Source organism: Carcharodon carcharias, chromosome 3, assembly GCF_017639515.1.
Source record: "Carcharodon carcharias isolate sCarCar2 chromosome 3, sCarCar2.pri, whole genome shotgun sequence".
Lineage (NCBI taxonomy): Eukaryota > Metazoa > Chordata > Chondrichthyes > Lamniformes > Lamnidae > Carcharodon > Carcharodon carcharias.
In genome coordinates, this window is record NC_054469.1 from 202,201,885 (window position 1) to 202,225,422 (window position 23,538).

The 23,538-nt window shown below is 43.4% G+C and overlaps 1 protein-coding gene across 1 annotated transcript in view; it reads right to left on the bottom strand.

Annotated features, from left to right (window-relative positions):
* The window catches only part of ropn1l (rhophilin associated tail protein 1-like), a 64,508-nt gene extending 42,028 nt beyond the window's left edge, over window positions 1-22,480 (bottom strand). Inside the window, exons 1-4 of the mRNA XM_041185029.1 lie at window positions 22,350-22,480; window positions 19,078-19,201; window positions 17,405-17,566; window positions 823-998 (exon numbers count right to left, since the gene is read on the bottom strand). Coding sequence (XP_041040963.1) covers window positions 823-998; window positions 17,405-17,566; window positions 19,078-19,201; window positions 22,350-22,480 — 593 coding nt within the window. The remainder of the gene's footprint in view (window positions 1-822; window positions 999-17,404; window positions 17,567-19,077; window positions 19,202-22,349) is intronic.
* Window positions 22,481-23,538: the final 1,058 nt, after the last annotated feature.

Sequence of the window (23,538 nt, forward strand, 5' to 3'; positions counted from 1 at the left end):
GCTATAAAAGACTGGTTTGGCTTCAACAGGAGTATTTTGTCCCATTCTGGGCAATATATTTTAGGAAGGATATGAGGGCTTTAGAGAGGTGCAGAAAATATTTATGAGAATGAGTAATTGATGAGAAACTTCAATTATGTGAATCAATTGGGGAAGCTGGGATTGTTCTCCTTAGAGAAGGTTGAGAGGAGATTTGATAGAGTTGTTTAAAATCATGAGGAGTCTAGGCAGAGTAGATAGAGAGAAACTGTTCTCTTTGGCAGAACGATCGGGAACCACGGGACACAGATTTAAGGTGATTGGCAAAAGAACCAACAGTACCATGAGAAAAACCTTTTTTTAAACAGAGAGTGACTAGGATTGGGAATGCACATCCTGAGAGAGTGGTGGTGGCAGATTCAATCATGGCCTTCAAAAGAGAATTGGATAAGTACCCAAAGAGAAAAAAATTGCAGGGCTATGTGGAAAAGGCAGTGGAGTGGGACAAGCTGAGCTGCAATTTCAGAGAGCCAGCAAGGACAGGATGGGCTAAATGGCCTAATTCTGTACTGTAACCTTTCTATGATTCTAAGATCTGGAATTCGTTATGAGGAACAAAAGGCAACTATAGAAAGGCAATTAGTGATCATATGATTCTGCTGATATTTACATCATTAGTATTCCTCAAGGTAGTGCTGCCTTGCAGCTATTGTTCTGTATTCAACATTTCAGATTACTATTCAACAAGAGCATCAATTCTACACTTTCCTGCAGCTACATATATCTGAAGTTAGAAGTCCCTGGCACGCTACAGTTGTCAGGCTGGACTATATTTATACTCACACATCTTCTTGTAAAGCTAGAAGAGTTGCTTGAATGTCAGACTCCAGAATGTCCACATCCATCGCTGCCAAGTAGACATATAGATACTTGAAGGTTTCGAATTGAATGTGTGAAGCACCTCCAGTTGGATCAGTCGTTAGGATTTCACAGGCGTATTTCAGAGCACTGAATAGAGTCTTCAAAAAGATTTATTTTTTAATATCTTCTATATGATTATGCATTTAAACAGAACATGTGACTTTGTTGTCATAACCTCATGTTTTTTGAGATTTCCTCCTACAATGTACAATTACCAAGGGGCAAAATGTGTTCTCAGCATGGGGGCAAGTATAATTACAACATTGTTAGCAATCATCTTATAAATCTTTAGTTCAAATTTGAAATAATTAGTTTTACAAATGATGTGATTGACTAATGGTTATGGTTCTGGCAAGACTGCCGTGTTCACTGGCAAGACTGCAGTGTTCACTGGCAAGACTGCAGTGTTCACTGGCAAGACTGCAGTGTTCACTGGCAAGACTGCAGTGTTCTGCAAAACTGCCCTAATGGAGAAAATGCTTGAATCATGAAGAATAGGGAAGATTGTAACCATTTTATCGCCATGTATCAATAGCATTATTAGTTATCTTCCAAAGAATGTTCACCTGGGGCACTGCCCCTTTTAGACATTCTGTGCAATGTTGTTGTCCTGACCCATCTGTTTTATTGCACACGATATGCATTCAAGTCTCCCCTTGGTTGCGGACTGACAATAGAGCCAGAATGAGAACAATGCAGCCAGAATCAGTAGAACCAGGTGGAGAAGAGAGTCACTTGGGGAGAAAGGTGCAAAATTCTTAAACAATGAACTATCAGCTGATTCTACCCCATGAAAATGGAGACTAGAGAATAAAAAAAATACCAATTTCTTTTTGGATTGAACAAGTTCCAGAATGCCTAGTCCCCATGCTCTGCTGTTCTGGAACTTCCATTTTATATATTGTTTTGGTGATGTAGCTCTAGCGCTTTGTTTTTCTGCCCCACTCCTGTTAGCACATATGTGTTATTGTAAATTTGTAGCTATTTATAAAGGGGGAAATGAAACATTACAGGGTTTAGATTTTTTTTAGCAATGCTGAAACACTTTGGTTAAAAATATGCTTTCCAGCCCCCTCTACTGCTTGACCGAGTTTTCTGAATTTAAGGAATTTCCACTACCTTTTCAAGCAGTGCATTCCAGATCGTAACAAATGTTTCCTCACTCCTCACCAATTACCATAAATCTGTGCCCTCTGGTTACTGACCTTATGCCAGTGGAAAAGGTTTCTCCTTAGGTACTGTCAAAACCCTTTATCATTTTGAACACTTCTATCAAATCTCCTCTTAACCTTCTCTGCTCAAAGGGGAATCCAAGTTTCTCCAATCTCTCCATGTATCTGAAGCCATTCTAGTAAATCTCTTCTGCACCCTCTCTTAAAATGTGATGCCCAGTGTTGCTGTTACTATTTATAACCTACAGTGAACTTCCAGTGCCTTAGCATTGTTAGATCAGGAACACAATAGCTTTCAGTCCTCAAAGTGGAAATTCCTCATGTTTCAGCTCTGTTTGCTGGGGTGGTGGAGTATTACAGATCACTCAGGGAGTCCAAGTTGCTGTGGCAACATGCACTTTCACATGCATGTTGTAGTCTGGAGCTATGGATAGTGATGGTAGAGGCTCTGACTTTCTTTCCATCACATGGCTGACCAGGAATCTCTCCTGCACTTACTGCCTGCTACTGGTGCATGTTGGAAGGATCTCCAGCTTCATAATCAACCTGTTTGGACACATGATGAACGCACCTTCCATGGCCATCAAGTCCTGGGGCGGGACTTGAACTTGGAGCTTCTGGCCTAAAGGCAGAACGCTACAAGACCACACGACTTTGCTGTGCCCTGCTGTTATTTCTCAGATCTTTCCTTTTGGAAATTGCTCATGTTCTGGTAGCTCTTCTCATTCTGTCTGATTCAGTCTCTTTTGCTTTCTAACTCTCCATCCACACAGTCTTACATACCTTAAAACTGCATTTCACTCCCTTTCCTCATCCTTATTCTGTTTTATATACATTTGACATAAATATCAATTGTTAAATATTTTGTGCAGGTTCATTCAAACTGCTGGAAGTTGTTATCTTAATTATTTTCCAGCCATTCCTCTTGGAACATTGAAATAGATTATAGGGCAATCTGCTCCTCAAGCTCGTTTTAGCATTCAACTAGAGCATGGAGAATCTGCATCTCAATTCCATTTATCTGATTTTGTTCCATATCTTTTAATACATTTTGCTAAGGAAAACCTATGAATCTCAGTACTGGAATGTTCAATTGATTTAGCCTCAACAGCTTTTTTGGGAGAGATGGTTCCAGATTTCCACTACCCTTTCTGTGAATAAATCTTTCATTGCCTGAATGGCCTAGCTCTAATGTTAAGGTTATGTGCCCTTGTTCTAGACTCCCCCCACCCCCCACCCCCACCCGCCCCCAGAAGATGCTGGTGTGTCCTCATCAATATATCCCCGGCCAAGTGGGGATGCAACAAGCTGCTCCAAGACCAAAGCTGCTGTTCAAGAACAGTCCTTCATAGTTCTGCATCTGATTTTCCTTGTCTTTTTCTCAGAAGCACTCATCCTGATTCTGCCAGCTGTCCCCCCTCTCAAAAATGCAGCCAAAATTCTAAATCATTGCTCAAGGAATTACACTGGGGAAGCTAGGACTTTCTGCTTTGTGTTGTTGGCACATTGCTTCTACTGCACTCTCCACTGATGGAACTGACAACTACATTTTACTCCCTATAAGATATCAATCAATGAAACACATAATGAAAAGAGCAGCAATTGGAATTAATCTCTACAAGGCTTTTAAGCTGTTGATGTTTCAAAAAAAATTAAAAGTGCCTTTCCCAATGGCTGATCTCTGCTGGAAAGGTAGCAGAAGCAAAAATACTGGCCTCAGCCAGCATTACTTCTGATGAAGAGTCATACCGACTTGAAACGTTAACTGTATTCCTCTCCACAGATGCTGTCAGACCTGCTGAATTTTTCCAGCTATTTTTGTTTTTGTTTCAGATTTCCAGCATCCGCAGTATTTTGCTTTCATTACTTCTTAATTGCTATCTAACGACCTCAGGTTTATGTGTGTGTGTGTGTGTGTGTGTGATTGTGCATCAAAGATTACACGTAATTGCTGGGACCAAGCAGAGACAATTAAACCCAGTAATGAGTCAACACTGAGGGGGAAACAAGCATTTAGAATCTTAAATTGTTGTTGCTGTTAAACCGGGGTTTACAATTGCTGGTTGGCGGGTGAATTTTCCCAGAGGTTCCTGCTCATCACCCTAATTGTGGTGGAAACCCTAATTCTATGGGTAAACAGTACTCCTGTTCAACTGATGGCAGTGAAGCAAGGGGAAACCCTGAGCAAAATAACCCTCTTCCCCTCTATGCAGTTTAGGAAATTGCACATTGTGTTAAACCACAGCAGAAGTTACAGTACTGTGGCACAGTGTGTTGGAGCACCAGCACACTGCACCAGACCACTGCCGACAGGAGGGTCCAATATCTCCAGTCAGCATCCAGATTTCAGTGGCATCGCTGTGAAGAAGGAAAGTTAGAAGGATTGTCAACCCAGCCTGTGATGAACTCAGCTCCTGACCTCGTTACAGCCTTGGTTCATACATGGACAAAAGGGCTGAATTCCAGAGGTCAGGTGAGAGTGACTGCCCTTGACATCAAGGCAGCATCTGACCGAGTGTGGCATCAAGGAGCCCTAGCAAAACTGCAGTCAATGGGAATCAGTGGGGAAGCTCTTCAATACATGGATTCACACCCAGCAGAAAGCAAGATGGGTTGTGGTTATTGGAAGTCAATCATTTCAGTTCCAGGACATTACTGCAGGACTTCCTCAGGGTAGTGTCCTAGGCCCAAACATTTTCAGCTGTTTCATCAATGACCTTCCTTCCACCATAAGGTCAGAAGTGGGGATGTTCACTGATGATTGCACAATGTTCAGCACTGTTTACAACTCCTCAGATACTGAAGCAGTCCATGTCCAAATGCAGCAAGACATGGACAATAGACAGGTTTGGGCTGACAAATGGCAAGTAACATTCACGCCACACAAGTACCAGGCAATGACCATCTCCAACAAGAGGGAATCAATCCATTGCCTTTTGGTATTCAATGGCATTACCATCGCTGAATCCCCTACTATCAACATCCTGGGGATTACTATTGACCAGAAACTGAACTGGAATAGCCATATTAATATTGTGGCTACAAGAGCAGGTCAGAGGCTAGGATTCCTGTGGCGAGTAACTCACCTCCTGACTCCCCAAAGCCTGTCCACCATCTACAAGGCGCAAATCAGGAGTGTGATGGAATACTCTCCCCTTGCTTGGATGCGTGCAGCTCTGACAAAACTCAAGAAACCTGACACCATCCAAGACAAAATAGCTCGCTTGATTGGCACCCCATCCACAAATATTCACTCCCTCCACTACCGACAGGCAGTGACAGCTATGTCTACCATCTGCAAGATGCACTGCAGGAACTCACCAAGCATCCTTAGACAGTACCTTCCAAACCCACAACCACTACCATGTCGAAGGACAAGAGCAGCAGACACAGGGGAACACCACTACCTGGAGGTTCCCCTCCAAGCCTCCCATCCTGACTTGGAAATATATCACCGTTCCTTCACTGTCGCTGAGTCAAAATCCAGGAACTCCTTCCCTAACAGCACTGTGGCTGTATCTATACCACATGGACTGCAGCGGTTCAAGAACCACCACCTTCTCAAAGGCAACTAGGGATGGACAATAAATGCTGGCCTACGCAGTGGCGCCCGCTCCCATGATGAATCAAAATAAATAAGTTAATTAAAAGGACTCAAAGCATCAATGGATAAGTTTGGGAGTGTGCCTAGCTGATATGTGTTGTGTAAGATGGCTGGAGGGTGTGGGGAAAATAGAGTGAGTTCTATCCTCACAAAATATATCATTGCTAATCATTATCATTGGGTTACGATCCCAGAACTCCTCATCCAACAGCATTATACGATATCTTCACTACGCAAACTACAATGGTTTAAGAAGATGGCCCATCACCATCTTCTCAAAAGAAACTAGGGATGAGTAATAAATTCAGCCTTGCCAGGGATGTTTACACTCTAAGAATGAATAAAATTAAAGTTCCATCGGTTGCTTTCATTGGAAATAAAGGAGAACAATAGTGAATGCACAGAGTGGCATTCATTATTGTTCTCCTTTATTTCCAATGAAAGCAACCGATGGAACTTTAATTTTATTCATTCTTAGGGTATAAACAGTGGCACTAGTGGAGTGCGAGTTTGAGAATATTTGCACACATGGCAGAAGTTCTCACTGTTGGCACTATGGGAGATGCAAAGCAGAGCATTATTCTTTTCCCAAAGAGAGAAAGAAATACCTTTAATTTGTATAGTGCCTTTCATGATCTCTGGAGATCCTAAAGTCCTTTACATTAAAAAGTTGCTGTTATAATGTAAGAAACAAGGTAGCCAATTTGTGCACGACAAGCTTCCACAAACAGTAGTGTGATAATGGCCTGTTAATCCGTTTCAGTGATGTTAGTTGAGGGATAAACCAGGACACCAGACAGAACACCCTTGTTTTTCTTGGGAATCTTTTTGGTCCACTGAGAGAACAGATGGACTTTGGTATAACACCTCATTCAAAACAGTGCATTCACTCTCTCAGTACTGCAATAGAATGTCAACGTAGATTTGTGCTCAAGTCTTTGGAGCAGGGTCTGAACCCACAACCTTCTGACTCAGAGGCATGAGTACTAATACTGAGCCATAGCTGACAGAACGGGAACATTTGAATGCAATCATTGCCCAGGTAAAGATCCTGGAAGAGGCTACAAAAACAAAAATAGCTGGAAAAACTCAGCAGGTCTGACAGCAACTGCGGAGAGGAGTACAGTTAATGCTTCGAGTCCGTATTACTCTTCATCAGAACAAAAGAAATATAGAAATGTGGTGAAATATAAGCTGGTAGAGGGGGTTGGGACAGGTAGAGCTGGATAGAGGGCCAGTGATAGGTGGAGGCAAAGAAGAGATTGCCAAAGATGTCATAGACAAAAGGGTGTTGAAGGTGGTGATATTATCTAAGGAATGTGCTAATGGTGACATTATGGGTAGAAAGCAGGACAAACAAGTGACAGATAGCTCTAGTGGGGGTGGGGTGGGGGGAAGGAATCAAAATGGGCTAAAAGGTGGAAATAAAACGATAAATCTAAAAATAGGTGGGAAAAGAAAAATATTATTAAAAAATATAAATTATGGGAAAAGGGAGATCAAAAAGGGGATGGGGATGGAGGAGAGAGTTCATGACCTGGAGTTGTTGAACTCAATTTTAAGTCTGGAAGCTGTAAAGTGCCTAGTAGGAAGATGAGGTGCTGTTCCTCCAGTTTGCATTGAGCTTCACTGGAACATTGCAGCAGGCCAAGGACGGACATGTAGGCTTGAGAACAGGGTGGTGTGTTGAAATGGCAAGCGACAGGGAGGTCTGGGTCATGCTTGCGGACGGACTGGCGATCCGGAAGATGATATCTGTTTCCCACATGGGAGAAGAGTGTTTGCTTATGTCATGAGAAGATTTGGGGAGGGCCTGAAAAATACATGTTTTTCTCAAATACAGCCCCCAGCTTTAATAATCAGGCACACTGGCATGAATGTGATTTGCCTACTACAAGCAGTAATTAGTATCATTTTTGAAAATTTTAAAAATATTCACTCATGGGATGTCAGCGCTGCTGGCTAGGCCAGAATTTATTGCGCATCCCTAATTGCTCTTGAGAAGGTGGTGGTGAGCTGGCTTCTTGAACCGCTGTAGTCCATGTAGTGTAGGTATACCCACAGTGCTGTTAAGGAGGGAGTTTCAAGATTTTGACCCAGCGACAGTGAAGGAACGGTGATATATTTTCAAGCTAGGATGGTGTGTAGCTTGGAGGGGAACTTGCAGGTGGTGGTGTTTCCATGCATCTGCTAACCTTGTCCTTCTAGTTGGTAGCCATCCTGGATTTGGAAGGTGCTGTTTAAGGAGCCTTGGTGAGTTCCTGCAGTGCATCTTGAGGATGGTACACATTGCTGCCACTGTGCGTAGGTGTTGGAGGAACTGAATGTTTATGGGTGGGGTGTCAATCATGAGGCTGCTTTGTCCTGGATGGTGTCAAGCTTCCTGAGTGTTGCTGGAGGTGCACTCATCCAGGCAAGCGGAGAGTATTCCATCACACTCCTGACTTCTGCCTTGTAGATGGTGGACAGGCCTTGGGGAGTCAGGTGGTGAGTTACTTGCCACAGGGTTCCTATCCTCTGACCTGCTCTTGTAGCCACAGTATTAAAATGGCTAGTCCAGTTCAATTTCTGGTCAATGGTAACTTCCAGGATGTTGATAGTAGGGGCTTCGGTGATGGTAATGTCATTGAATGTTAAGAGGCGATGGTTAGATTCTCTTGCTGGAGTTGATCATTGCCTGGCACTTGTGTGGTGCGAATGTTACTTGCCACTTATCAGCCCAAGCCTGGTTATGGTCCATGTCTTGCTGCATTTGGACATGGACTGCTTCAGTACCTGAGGAGTTGTAAACAGTGCTGAACATTGTGCAATCATCAGCGAACACCCCCACTTCTGACCTCATGATGGAAGGAGGTCATTGATGAAGCTGCTGAAGATGGTTGGGCCTAGGACACTACCCTGAGGAACTCCTGCAGTAATGTCCTGGTGCTGAGATGACTGACCTCCAACAACCACAATCATCTTCCTTTGTGATTCCTACCAGCGGAGAGTTTTCCCCCTGATTCCCATTGACTCCAGTTTTGCTAGGGCTCCTTGATGCCACACTCGGTCAAATGTTGACTTGACGTCAAGGGTAGTCACTCTCACTTCACCTCTGGAGGTCAGCTCTGTTGTCCAAGTTTGAACCAAGGCTGTAAAGAGGTCAGGCCCTGGCAGAAACCAAACTGAGCGTCAGTAAGCAGGTTATTACTAAGCAAGTGCCACTTGATAGCACTGTTGTTGACCTCTTCCATCAATTTACTGATGATCGAGAGTAGACAGATGGATTGGTAATTAGCCGGGTTGGATTTTTCCTGTTTTTGTGTACAGGACATACCTGGGCAATTTTCCACATAGCCAGGGAGATGCCAGTGTTTTGGCTGTACTGAAACAGCTTGGCTAGGGCTGCGGCAAGTTCTGGAGCACAAGTCTTCAGCACTATTGCTGGAATATTGTCAGGGCCCATGGTCTTAGCAGCATCCAGTGCCTTCAACCGTTTCTTGAAATCACGTGGAGTGAATCGAATTGGCTGAAGACTGGCATCTGTGCTGCTGGGGACCTTCAGAGAAGGCCAAGATGGATCATTCACTCAGCACTTCTGGCTAAAGTTTGTTGCAAATGTTTCAGCCTTTATCTTTTGCACTGATGTGCTGGACTCCTCCATTATTGAGGATGGGGATATTTGTGCAGCCTCTTCCCGCAATGAGTCATTTAATTGTCCACCGGCATTCACGACTGGATGTGGCAGGACTGCAGAGCTTTGATCTGATCCACTAGCTATGGAATCACTTAGCTCTGTCTATCGCATGCTGCTTACGCTGTTTGGCACACATCTAGTCCTGTTATGTAGTTTCATCAGGTTGACACCTCATTTTTAGGTATGCCTAGTGGTGCTCCTGGCATGCCCTCCTGCACCCTTCATTGAACCAGGTTTGATCCCCTGGCTTGGTAGTAACGGTAGAATGGGGGATATGCCGGCCATGAGGTTACAGATTGTGGTTGAGTACAATTCTGCTGCTGCTGATGGCTCAGAGCACCTCATGGAAGCCCAACTGCTAGATCAGTTTGAAGTCTATTCCATTTAGCACTGTGGTAGTGCCACACAACATGATGGAGGGTATCCCCAATATGAAGACGGAACTTTGTCACCACAAGGACTGTGCGGTGGTCACTCCTATCAATGCTGTCATGGACAGATACATCTGCAGCAGGCAGGTTGGTGAGGATGAGGTCAAGTATGTTTTTCCCTCGTTAGTTCCCTCACCATCGGCTGCTACGTCATTTAGGACTTAGCTAGCTTGGTCTGTAGTGGTGCTACCAAGCCACTCTTGGTGATGGACATTGAAGTCTCCCACCCAGAGTACATTCTGCACCCTTGCCACCCTCAGTGCTTCCTCCAAGTGGTGTTCACCATGGAGGAATACTGATTCATCAGCTGAATGGGGCGGCATATGTTAATCAGCAGGAGGTTTCCTTGCCCATGTTTGACCTGAGCCATGAGGCTTCGTGGGATTTGCAGTTGATGTTGAGGGCTCCCAGGGCAACTCTTTCCCGACTGTATACCACTGTGCTGCCACCTTTACTGAATCTGTCCTGCCAGTGGGGCAGGACGTACCCAGGGATGGTGGTGTTTGGAACATTATCTGTAAGTTACGATTCCGTGTGCACGACTATGTCAGGCTGTTGCTTGACTAGTCTGTGAGACAGCTCTCCCAATTTTGGCACAAGCCCCCAGATGTTAGGAAGGAGGACTTTGCAGGACTGGGTTTGCTGTTGTCGTTTCCAGTGCCTAAGTCGATGCCAAGTGGTCCATCCGGTTTCATTCCTTATAGACTTGTGCTGAGTGGCTTTGTAGGCCATTTCAAGGGTATTTAAAATGTCAACCACATTGCCTTCTCTCTCAGTCGTTAGCAGTTGCATTTAGAATCTTGTCACCAAAGTAATCGCACTTTAACCAGGTGTGAACAGCTGACAACTGCTTGAAGACCCAACTTTGCCTGAAATCAACACATGCCAAATGTTACAAGCAGTGCCTTTTTAACTGACTCTTGTGGTGCTGACTAAAGGTTAGCAGCATTTGCCTGATATAGACGGCAGTCTGTGATAAGCAAGGGCGGTGTAACTGGTGGGAACTATAATGGAAAATCTCATTATAATGTGCAACTCATATTGTTTGACAAATAGTGTGCTAGAATAAGGATCTGCTGTGCGTGCTAATATGGTGCAAGCAAATTTTCAGTAGAGCCCCGACCTTAGCAGATTTTTTTCCAAGCCTCATTTGTTCCTACTTTGGAACAGAGGTTCCAAGAATCTATACATTAGACGCTAATTGGACGAATAGGTAAGAGAAGATCATTTCAATCATGGTGTGAGATATCTCTGACTAGTGGACTAACTCAGGGCTCAGTTTTGGGACCGCCCTCTTGCTCTGCATGACATTTATTGATGGCTTCACTGTACGATTTTGGGTCAGTATGCTGATGTCAGGGTCACATTGGGGTCCCCTGCCTGCACTGTTTGGAATACAGTCACTCGTATTGGCCAATAGGAGTCCCTCCAGCAGGAATAGCAGCCTGTTGTTTCAGGTAAGAAAGAGAGAGAAAAATGTCATCATCTTGAAGCACCCTTTCACAGCAACTATTAAAACTTCTAAACTAATCAAAAATGGTCACAACAGCCAGGACACCATCGTGGAGCGGGAATCCCCTTTACAGGGCAGCATGTGGCCGTGGCTGAAGCCAGGCAGGCGGGGAAGGCCTCAAAGCCGGCCTGGAACACTGGTCCCCTTGGTCTGCTGCTGAGAGGCTGTTTTCAGGCAGTTAGCCTATTCCCGATGCCTCAGAGAGCCCTAGGCCTCTGACAATTGGCCTTAATCAGCCATTTACTCACCTCAATTGGCTACCCACTACTTGCGGGCAGGTAGCCCTTCTGATCTCCATCATGCCTCTGGGAAAATGGCCCAGGGATGGGGTGGTGCCAACAAACTGGCAAGCCAGCCAAGGGTACAAATGTTCACACCCACTCGCCTCCATATTCACTCCCCTATGGGGACAACAATTCTGCCCATGGTATGGAAAACTCTGACTGCTGAACAGCAAATTGTAGAAATGGAGATTTAAATCAGTGTTTGTGTTAAAGTAGCAAACATGAAAGTTCTATATCGTATATAAAAAAAGAACATTCTACTTAACTGAATTTTGAACAGAAGGCATAGCAATTGTCGATCTTGGATTTTAAAACAATTACTTTTGAAGAGTAACTCTGGGAATAGAATGGGTCTTTTCCCACCAGAAAGGAGGTAATTTTTAAAAAGCGCTGTGAATGGCCGAGTGGTTATGGAGAGCTCCTTTGTACTGAAAAGAGAACTCTCAAAAGAGAATTTTTAGCTCAGGAAATTCAAAGGTAAATGTAATTTAGACATGCAAAGTCTCCCCCTCCCACCCGGTGAACAAGATTTCAACCCCTCCTTCCCTGCACAATATTATCCTTATGTTGTGCTTATTAAGATTCCCTTTCCTGCTGTGCATACAACTTGTTCCTCTGATAAGGGACTGAAAAACTGGCAAATTTCCTTGAAAGGCTGTATAAGACAGTGTCAATCTGTAACTAAGTTCATTTGGGGAACCATAGAACATAACCAACAGCTGCATCAATGGACTAGACAAGATTACCTTTTTTTCAGAAGTACTACCTGGTCATTTACTTCTGTTCCACCTTATTGTGGCTTTGAAGAGTAAACATTTAACTACAAATAGCAAATGTCTGACAGCTCCATCTGGTGCTTCCAACTGGAACATAACATTGATGACTTCATTTCAAAACTAATTCAGTGTTGTTGTGGAACATACTGCGATTGTGAAAGGTGCCATCTAAGTGCAAGTTCTTTCTTTCAGTTGCTCCATCCTTGGCCAAGTAAGACTGGTTTTCTCTATTCATTGAGAACAGCGAGGCTTTTTTGGAAAACCGTGCATCTACAAAGAGTGTGAATGGCGGCAGGGTCTAATGAATAAGGTGACTGACTACAATGCTTGTAATGGTGCTATCAAAAGATTGCTGGTTTAAGTCCTGTCATGGTTGCTTCATGCTGAAATCTGGTGGAACGACATGAAAACCAGTGTCTAGGGAGTGCGGTCGGGCGCTGGTGTGCCGACTTTCTGCCTTCGAACTCTGCAGCGATACCTTTACGTTGAGCCCCCTCCAAGATGGTGTGCCCTAACGATGCATTTTTTCCGCCAGGTGCATGGCCTGAATTATGACGTGCAGCTCCTGTCTGTAGACCTGAGGGGCCTTCGTGGCTCCTTGCAGGCGTTGTCCATCTTTTACCAGGACCTGATCAAAGTATGGAACATGATTGCTGCAGCTCCCCGCCATCAGGTGTAGTAGCTATCGTCAGAGAGCCGCTGCTCAGGAATCCGCATCTCTGCCTCTTTCGGTGGCTGGCGGAGAGGAGGGCTGGGCTGCTGGGGTGACCAGGATCGGGGATGTGCTGGGCGGCAAAAGAGCGGGATGGAGTTGGTGCATTACGCGTCATTGGGCCTCCAGCTCATGGCCAATGCCATCCATGACTTAGGGCGGTCATGCTCAGCCCTGACGTCATTCTGGGTCTTGAGGTGGTGCTGGTGTGTGGTGCTCTTCTGTCTGAGCATGCCCCTTGTCAAGTGGAATTCCACATTGGCCCCAAAGTCTGAACGCTCCCTTGGGAGCCGCAGCCCTGCAACTTGAGTTGCCTCGCGAAATTGCGCTTGGTGCCCTTTAGCATGAGGGGTTTCCTACATGGGCTGCTGCAGCACACCCTTCACTTCCTTGCCTCACCACCCCCCCCCCCCCCCCCCCCCCCCCCCTCCCCCACCTGGACACGCCCTGTTGTGCCTAGTTGCCGTCTGGTGGCGTAAATCCTCAGTGGGGGGCCTTCTATAGGGGTGTCCTCCCACTTTCCATCGGAGACCTGGAGTGGAGGCTGTTGCACACAGCAGTCCCATACAACCATAGGTTGTGTCGGTTCACGGGCTCCCAAGATGCTTGCATTTTTTGCAGCTTTATTGACCCCTTAAATCACACTTGGTTTAATGTTTATAAGTTTCCTTTAAATGTTGTATTTTGTTTTTTTAGTTTCCCTTTAAGGGGCTGCCTTTTAATTTGTCCCCTGATTTGTTAATTAATTTATTTGGTTTGGACTCAAGAGAGTTACAAGGAGAGTGGCTGCTTTTATTGATAGACCTACTGGCATATCACTGGTCAGGTAAGAGTTCACAGGGTCAACTCTCCCACTAGTTGGGTGCACAGAGCAGAACTCAGAGACACAGGAGTCTCCACCCATCTAGATCTAGGGGAGTAATCCTAGCCTTCAAAGGGGAAACTTGTTGATCATAAGGCCAGAGTAAGTTAGAATTGAAAAGGCTGACAATTAAAGGTTATGCAAGCCCTCTAATAAAGATAGTGTGGCATATTTCAATTATGCTTCTTGTTCTTATGAGGATGGTTCTATGGCATGCAGCAGAGTCTGGTCATTGAATATATTCAAGGTTGAGTTAGACAGATTTTTGATTGATAAGGCAGCCAAAGTTTATGGAGTGGTGGGGAGGGTGGCGGGTGCAGGTAGGGAAGTGGAGTTAAGGCCACAATCAAATCAGCCATGATCTGATTGAATGGCGGAGCAGGCTCGAAGGGGTGAATGGCCTACTTCTGCTCCGATTTCTTATATTTTTATGTAATGTTAGTTGAATCAGTTTGCCATTTGATTACATTTGCTGTCTGCCTGTGACATAAAGTGGTTTCGTGATTTGTATCTGGCTTCATCTTGCTATGCATTTCCTAGTCTACTTTCAAAAAGATTGAAGAGCTTGAGTGTGCACGAGAAAGATGTAATATCCACTTCAGGCCACAAGGAGTCTTGGCGTTACTACCCTGAGTTGCCCTACAATATGACTAGGCAGCATGAGCATGGTCTTGCATTGAAGGTGGCTAGACTACTTAAAAGGGTTGAAAAACATTGCTGTACCTGACAGATTATCTAAAATACACTTGAAACAATAATGAAAAAATATTCTTCAACTTCCCACAATTTTTTTTTCCGGCAATGAGGAAGGAACAAACAAACTTGTATTTGCATATCACACTTCGTTCCCTCACAACATCTCAAGGCCCTTTACAAATAATGTACATGCCAAATTTGTGCACAGCATAAATTAATAAATAGCATATAATCTGTTATTGGTAAAGCTGAGGGAGGGCTGCTGACCAGGATACTGGGAGAACTCTCTGCTCTTCTTTGAATAACTTTTACCCATCTGCAAAGGTTTAATGTCTCATCTAAAGACAGCAAGCCAAACAATGCAGCATTCTCACAGTTCTGCATTTAAATGTCAACCCAAATTATCTGTTCAAATCTGTAGTGAGGCTTGAACCAGGGTGAGACTGCTACCAACTGAGCAAAACTGAAGTAGACCATTAAGATCTAAAGTAAAGTTTCCCTTAACTGGTGTAACAATGTGCCTGAAGAATACCCTCCAACAGGTAAATCCAATATTCTGACAAGTTGTCCAATCGGGACCATTTGGTGTCAAATTATGAATCAGTCAATGCAGTTTCCAGCTCCGTGTGTACCTCACAAAAATACTTATGCGAGTCCTTCAGTCTAGTTTCTGTCTTACTCACAGCACCATGGCCACTATGGCCAAGGTAAATATGACATTTTCTGTGACTGTAGCTACAGTGTGTTATCCCTCCTTGCTCTCTTTGTAGCATTTTTTGTGATTGATTGCACTTTCCTCATTCATTTCCTCTCCTCTATCTAGCTCTCTGGGTCCAACCTTGTGTTGAAACACTTCCACCTATCCAAAGACAGCCAGTGTCTCTGTAGCAATGGCTTCTCTTCTTGCACCCATACCATCACCCCTGAAGTCTGCCATTGATCTATCTACCACCTGCCCCTGGGTAGCATCATCTTCGGCATAGGATCATCTTCAATACCTGCGCAAATAACCCGACTCTATTCCATCACCATTCTCATCAATCCTGGGACCACGTCTATGTTGTCAGACACCTTGTCTAGTCATGGATGAATCAAAAAGTTATTACTATTCGTTCATGGGATGTGGGCTTCGTTGACTATGCCAGCATTTATTGTCCATTCCTAATTGCCCTTGCTCAGAGGGCATTTAGAAGTCAACCACATTGCTGTGGGTCTGGAGTCACATGCTCTGGCCAGGTAAGGACAGCAGATGGATGAGTTTTTACAACAATCAGCAATGGTTTTGTGATCATCATCAAACTTTTAATTTCAGATTTTTATTGAATTCAAATTTCACCATCTGCTGTGGTGGGGTTCGAACCCAGGTCCCCAGATCATTACCCTGGTCTCTGGAATATTGGTCCAGTGACAATGCCACTGCGTCCTAGCCAAATCCTCCAAAGACTGAAGCTTCCATCTTTGACCCTCCCATACATTATTGGCTGTTTGCCACCAAGACTAAGCCCTTCCCTGGCAGCTTGAACAGGATGACTCAATAAAATCTTGGTATTCTGTCCAATCAAGAGTTGCACTTCAAACCGCACACCCTATCCATCTCAAATTCTGCTTACTTCCACTATCACAATATTGCCAGCTTCTGACCCTACTTCAGACCCTCTGCCACTGAAACCCTTAACCATGCTTTTATTTTTCATTTCCAGCCTCAATTTCTCCAATGTCCTCCTTACTAACCTCCCATCTTCCACTCTCCAGAAACTCTGTTCAAAATTCAGCTGCCTTCATCCTGCACTGCTTGTCCATCACTGCTCTCATTACTGACCTACAATGGGTCCCAGTCCTCCAATGCATTAAATTTAAAAAAAACACAACCCCCTCTGTAGCCTTGCTCAATTCTATAACCTTCTGCAGTCTTATATTCATCCCTGTCCCTTTGTCCTACCATTGGTGGCAGAGCCTTTCGAGGTCTCAGCTCAAAAGGAAATGAGTTTCGATTGAGATAGTTTGATAACTCAGATTTAAATATTTTAAACGGCTGTGTGCTAGCACGCTCAGGCAGTCACCTGGGCTGCCTATTCAGAGGATCTTGGCAAAATAGAGGCAGGCAGGGACAGTTCTTTTACTCTATTTTCAGGACCCTACTGCCCCGTTCCTGCTGGGAAGGAGGCCACAAAATTCAGCCCCCATGACTTGGCACCAGCACTTTTATTCTATTTATTTCCTCTGTGTAATGTGTCTTGAAATCATTTTCTACTTCAAAAGGTCCTATATAAATGCAAGCACCTGTTGACTGAGGGGTGACAAAAATACTTATCTTGACCTTTCGGCTGCAATTTGAGACCTGTCCTGAAATTCTCTTCTTATTGATGATTGTCAAGGTCGTTAACGTAATGATTGATGACTGTCTCGACCCAGTCCTTAGTGCACAATGTTAAAGGCTCTATAATTTAGTTTTGACTGACATTAAACTGGCAATCTCAATCAGAAAAGCCCCACAGATGGCTTTCATACTAAATGACTTACTACAGTACGCTTATTACAAACAGCGTATCTACCACTTCAATTCATGCTATGTTTTGGAGCTCTGCACTGTTTTGTTTGCTTATTCATACAACCTAATACCAGGGAAATTGAGAAATGCAACAAATAATGTACAATATGATACTCTATTAATGTGCAATGAATATTTCATTGACTATTTGACTTATAACTTCACTGTTTTGGAAATTCAAGATCAGTGTTAGCTGTAAAGCTATAAACAGTTTACAAAATTATACATACCCCACCCAAATCACTGCAAGCAAGTGCCAGGAATTTCATCCACTCAATCTCATTCTCAAAACTGCCCAGATGCAGAATGTTTTTCAGTTGTTGAATTGGCAATCCTAGATCTTTCCATTTTTGCACCAATTCTTCCTCTTCAACAAAGTTCTTTGGGGAGAGCTGAGGTACATAATCACAATGTTTTCAGATACTGAGCTTCAGTATAACAACATTTAAACATCTTGACAATCATTAACCTTAAGTAAGCTCATATTTAATAGCAATCTAACACAACTACTACAAATATATCTCATGGGCCTCACGGGCATATCAAAATTACAAAGAAGGAACATTCCTGTGGTAAAGTGGATTGCTATGTACCTTTAACAGAATGTTGTTAATTGACCATGTGACTGTATCAACCAATTGGTATAGTGTGGGCTACTTGGATAACTGTAAGCCTAGAGCTGGAGGTGATTGAAGAAGCACACATTATGTTACTGCTCTGTTCTTAGTTCCAATAAACCACCAGTGTTTGTTCAGTCAATCAGTCTCTCTGCCTATACTTTTTCAAGCACCAACTAATGTGTTAAAATCAAGGGCGCAGCTCCCATTTGCTGGACAAAGCAAATCTGATAACCAAAAACATAAAAATTCCTTTAATCTACTGAGGTGTTCTATTAATCATGAGATAGGTTCAGAGAAAGAAGGCCCTTCAGCCCACTTAATCTTATCCTATTAGAGCAAGTAGTTTCTTTATTGAGCTCAATACTCTGACCGCAACCACCCTTCTCTGTTCAACACCATCTATTAAAGAAGAACTCCTGACAATGGTTCTAAATTTAGAACTGAAATTCTGACAATTAAGATACAGAGCACCTAATTCAGGGCTGGGAAACATCACCAATATTCATTTGAGTCCCCGGACTCCCCAAACTCTGAAAGGCATCTCAAGTATTCTGCTGAGCTTTTCCCTCGCCCGTGATCAACACAAGACTTTCAAACCTCATTTGTCTCATTTCTCGTGCCTATACTGTCAAACCCTGTCCCTCCCTCACATTCCACCCCCTTAGCCCTTGCCTCACCAGATCATCTTCACTATTTCCACTATCTACAGATGTGTTCTCAGGGACAAAGCTTTTACTGGGGTGACGAGTCAACCATGCTTCCTTTTAAATTTGGATGAGAAGTAAACTGAAGATCCTTGGCACACAATGATCTGAACATCCCCGCAGTGATGAAATAGCAGACATCCCTCCAAACTATAACCATGGTCCTAACCAGTGCACTAGAGCCACACTGGGAGTAACGAAAATGCTGAAGAGTAATGGAAGGGCACAAATGGGCAATATTCTTGCTTCATTGCAGTCAAGCATGATCTGCTTCAGTATCTATTTTGTTTCATCAAGCTAGTTTTAATCTGATCTCACCAGCAATTGCCACCGTTGGGATCATTATATCCCACCTGCAAATCTATAAAGGAGCAAGCAAATAAATTGAATCCCACAGTAATTATTATTCCACAGAAAATCCATTGATTCAGGTTCCAGGTGATAGAAATAGTAACTGGGAACGTTTAACAAGTATAAAAGCAAGCATGGAATAATGGTCCTTTTCAGCAGTGAATGTGGAGTATTTCAGATTTTAAACAGTAGCCTTGAAGAGTATCATTTAACTTTCTAGCATAATACCTGATTGTGCAGAATCTTTAGAAGCCCTGGTGTAAGGCCAGTGTTATTTTTCTGAGTTGCCACTGGCATTTCATATCGCTCCTTCACTGGAAGGGTTTCACCTTTAGACAATGCTGAAAAATACCTAAATCAACAACAGTCACATTAGCCGCAGCTACATAGCAATATGAGGAGGTCTTGTGGTGCAGCAGGTAGCATCCCTGCCTCTGAGCCAAAAGCTCTGGGTTCGAGTCCCACTCCAGGACTTGATGGCCAGGGAAGGTTTGTTCATAATGTGGCCAAACAGGTCAACCTGTTGAATATAAACCCACAAATCCTTCCAACACAGGCCAATGGCGGGCAGTAAGACCAGGAAAGATTCCTGGTCAGCCATGCAATGGAAAGAGAGTTCAAGCCTCTGCCATCACTATCCATAGCTCCAGACTACAACATGTGTGAAAGTACAGGTTGCCACAGCAACTCAGACTGAATGAACAGTAACACGCCACCACCACATAGCAATCTGCTAGGATAGCCATGAAAGCATTGTCTTATAATGCCCGCAACAAGGAAACATTTTTAATAGAACTCTTTTATGCATTTTCTATTCTTCTCTCTCTAGAGTTACCACTGATATTGTAAGCAAAGGTGGGTTAGAGGGGCTGTTATTGCCAATGTTGCTCTTAATAAGTTCAAAGATGGTTCATCAATGGCTGTCCCTCTTCCAGGAAAGGTGCAGTGTTAAAGTTATTTTAATGGTTATAAGACTTAATCTAACCATTCGTGAGCTTTCATTGTGATCTCTCTTCTCTCACCATTGGTAGTCATGCTTCCAGTTACCTAAGCATCATGCTCTGGAATTCCCTCTATTGATCTCATTATCTCTCCATCAGCCACTACTCCTTCAAGGACTTCCTTAAAATCCACCTCACCCCTCCTGATTACTCTTCCACCCATTTTTTCCACTCACCTCTGTGAAACACCTTAGGATGGCTTTCTATGTTAAAGGCACTAGACAGATGCAAGTTATTGTTATTGTTTGAACGTGCAAAGCTGGATGGGAGGGTGAGCTGTGAGGAGGATGCAGAGATGCTTCAGTGTGATTTGGACAAGTTGAGTGAGTGGGCAAATGCATGGCAGACGCAGTATAATGTGGATAAATGTGAGGTTATCCACTGTGATAGCAAAAACAGGAAGGCAGATTATTATCTGAATCGCTATAAATTGAAAGAGCAGAACGTGCAATGAGACCTGGGTGTCCTCGTACATCAGTCACTGAAGGTAAGCATGCAGGTGCAGCATGTGGTAAAGAAGGCAAATGGTATGTTGGCCTTCATAGCGAGAGGATTCAAGTACAGGAGCAGGGATGTCTTGCTGCAATTATACACTGCCTTGGTGAGATTATACCTAGAATATTGTGTGCAGTTTTGGTCTCCATATCTGAGGAAGGACGTTCTTGCTATAGAGGGAGCACCGAAGGTTTACCAGACTGATTCCTGGGATGGCAGGACTGACATATGAGGTCAGATTAAGTCGGTTAGGATTATATTTATTGGAGTTCAGAAGAATGAGGGGGGATCTCATAGAAACCTATAAAATTCTAACAGGACTAGATAGGGTACATGCAGGAAGGATGTTCCCAATGGTGGGGGAGTCTAGAACCAGGGGTCACAGTCTGAGGATATGGGGTAGACCAGTTAGGACTGAGATGAGGAGAAATTTCTTCACCCAGAGAATGGCAAGCCTGTGGAATTCACTACCACAGAAAGTAGTTGAGGCCAAAACATTGTATGTTTTCAAGAAGGAGTTAGATATAGCTCTTGGAGTGAAAGGGATCAAAGGGTATGGGGAGAAAGCGGGAGCAGGCTATTGAGTTGGATGATCAGCCATGATCATAATGAATGGCAGAGCAGGCTTGAAGGGCCGAATGGCCTACTCCTGCTCCTAGTTTCTATGACATCATAGTACTAACTAATGTCTACCAGCTCAGATTCGGTCATATAAATGGCCAACCAAAATTGCAGGAGTGCTGAGATCTGGGAGAGTTGTAGCTCTGGAGAAGATTATAGACATAGGCAGAGACAGATCATAGAGGGATTTGAAAACAAATATGAGAACTTTAAATTCAAGGCATTGCCTCAATGAGTGAAGGGTAAATGATTGAATGAAACTTGATGTGAGTTAGGATATAGGGAAATGAAAATGGATATGTTTCAGTTTATGGAATGTGCAAGGTGCGAGGACAGCCGGGAGAGCATGGAAATAGTCAAGTCTAGAGGTAATAAAGGCATGGATGTGGGTTTCAGCGGTAAGGCAAGGAGAAGGGCAATGTTACAGAGATAGACGCAGGCTGTCTTGAGGGTGGAAAGGATGTTGGGTCGGCAGCTCAGGCTCTGGATCAAGTCGGAATGCATCAGTTTGGTTCAGCCTCAAATGATGACCAGCAAAAAGCGGTGACGTATTCACTGCCTCTGAAGCAAAATCCAGTCAAAAACAAACTTTGGGGCATAACTTAAATGTGTTTCATACAATGTGTGTCATAGTAAATGCTTCAAATGTACAAGCAATCCATGTATATTTTAAGTTTATTTTATTATAATATATAAGCAAACAATGAAAGGGAGCTATATATTTTCAAGGAATATGCCTGCATCAGTATGGTTACCAATCACTGGTAAAGCAGTTTCTCAGTCTACAGTATTTATTAAAATTATACAAATATGAGGGCCATAACAGTAGATTATTCATATGAGGGGTAACTAACGACTCAGTTACTGTCACGTTGAAAGCTAAAATAACAATAACTTGCTTTTATATAATGCCTTTAATGTTCATAAAAGTCCCAAGATGCTTCACAGTTGCTTTATCTGACAGAAACAGACAATGAGCCAAAAGAGAAGATATTCAGAATGGTGAGAGGTGGATTGAAAGGAGGGTCTTAAAGGAGGAGTTGGAGGTGGAGAGGTGAAGTTCAGGGAAAGATTTCCAGGGTGTGCGGTATGGGCAGCTGAAGGCACAACCACCAATAACATGAAGAAGGGAAGGAAATGCTGCCTGACCTGCTGAGTAGTTCCATTGTTTAAAACCTATTACATCTCTAACTTTATCCAGTTCCGATGAAAGGTCATTGACCTGAAAGGTTAACCTCCACAGATGCTGACTGAGCTGCTGAATATTTCCAGCAATTTCTATTTTTCTTATACTCTTTTCAACCTTAGCTTTTCACCTTTGTTTCTCAATACAAAAATAGTTGTGGTTTTGAACTTGTTAGCTGATGTATAGGTTTTACTCACGCAGCAGACCACTGAAGAACATCGCGTGGCTGGGTCCGGATGGCAGCCTTTGTAAACTGCTTTAAAATGTCTGGAAACTCAGGTGGGATTTCAATCTGCTGAGCGCAGAACATTACATCAGGAAGAGGCATGGCTGCTGTAAAGAAGAATGAAAATGAAATAGGTTGAGTAAAACAGGAATGTATTGGGGCAGCACAAATCAGAACCGCAATAAAATCCAGAACAGAACTTGACCAGTGGGTTAAAGGTTCAACTAGATCTCAAGATGAAGTGCAAAAATTTGCGATTCCTCAGATAGTGAATAGTACAGTATACCTCTGATAATCAGTCATTTCTGCACTAAACCAAACTGAATTATCTGATAGCGTTAATTAAAATGTAAGTAAAATAGCAAAGTGGAAATTTAGTGCTAAATCATAGAATCATGAATGGTTACAGCACAGAAGGTGGCCATTCGGTCCATTGTGTCTATACTGGCTCTCTGTAAGAACAATTCATTTAGTGCCTTTCTCCCGCCTTTTCCCCAATGCCCTGCAAATCTTTCCTCTTCAGGTAATGATATAATTGCCTTTTGAAAGCCATGATTGAATCTGCCTCCACCACACTCTCAGGCAGTGCATTCCAGATCCTAACTCGCTCTGTAAAACAGTTTTTCCTCATGTTGCCATTGCCTCTTTTGCCAAGCAGCTTAAATTGGTATCCTCTGGTTCTGGATTCTTCTACCAATGGGAACAGTTCTTCCTTATCTACTCTGTTCAGAGCCCTCATGATTTTGAATACCTCTACCAAATCTCCTCTGAATCTTCTCTTCTCCAAGGAGAATAGTTCCAGCCTCCATTCTCGTCAATCTTTTCTATAATCTCTCTAATGCCTTCACATCTTTTGTAAAGTGTAGTGCCCAGAACTGGATGGAATACTCCAGTTGAGGCCAAACCAGTATTTTATACAGGTTTATCTTAGATTCCTTGCTCTTGAACTCTATGGGCCTGTTTATAAAGCCCAGTATCCCGTATGCTTTATTAATCACGGTCTCAATCTGCCCTGCCGCCTTCAATGATTTATACACACATCGCCCTAGGTGCCTCTGCTCCTGCAGCCCTATTAGAATTGTAGACTTTATATTGCATTTCCCCATTCTTCATATAAAAATGAATCACTTCACACTTCTTTGTATTAAATATGATCTGCC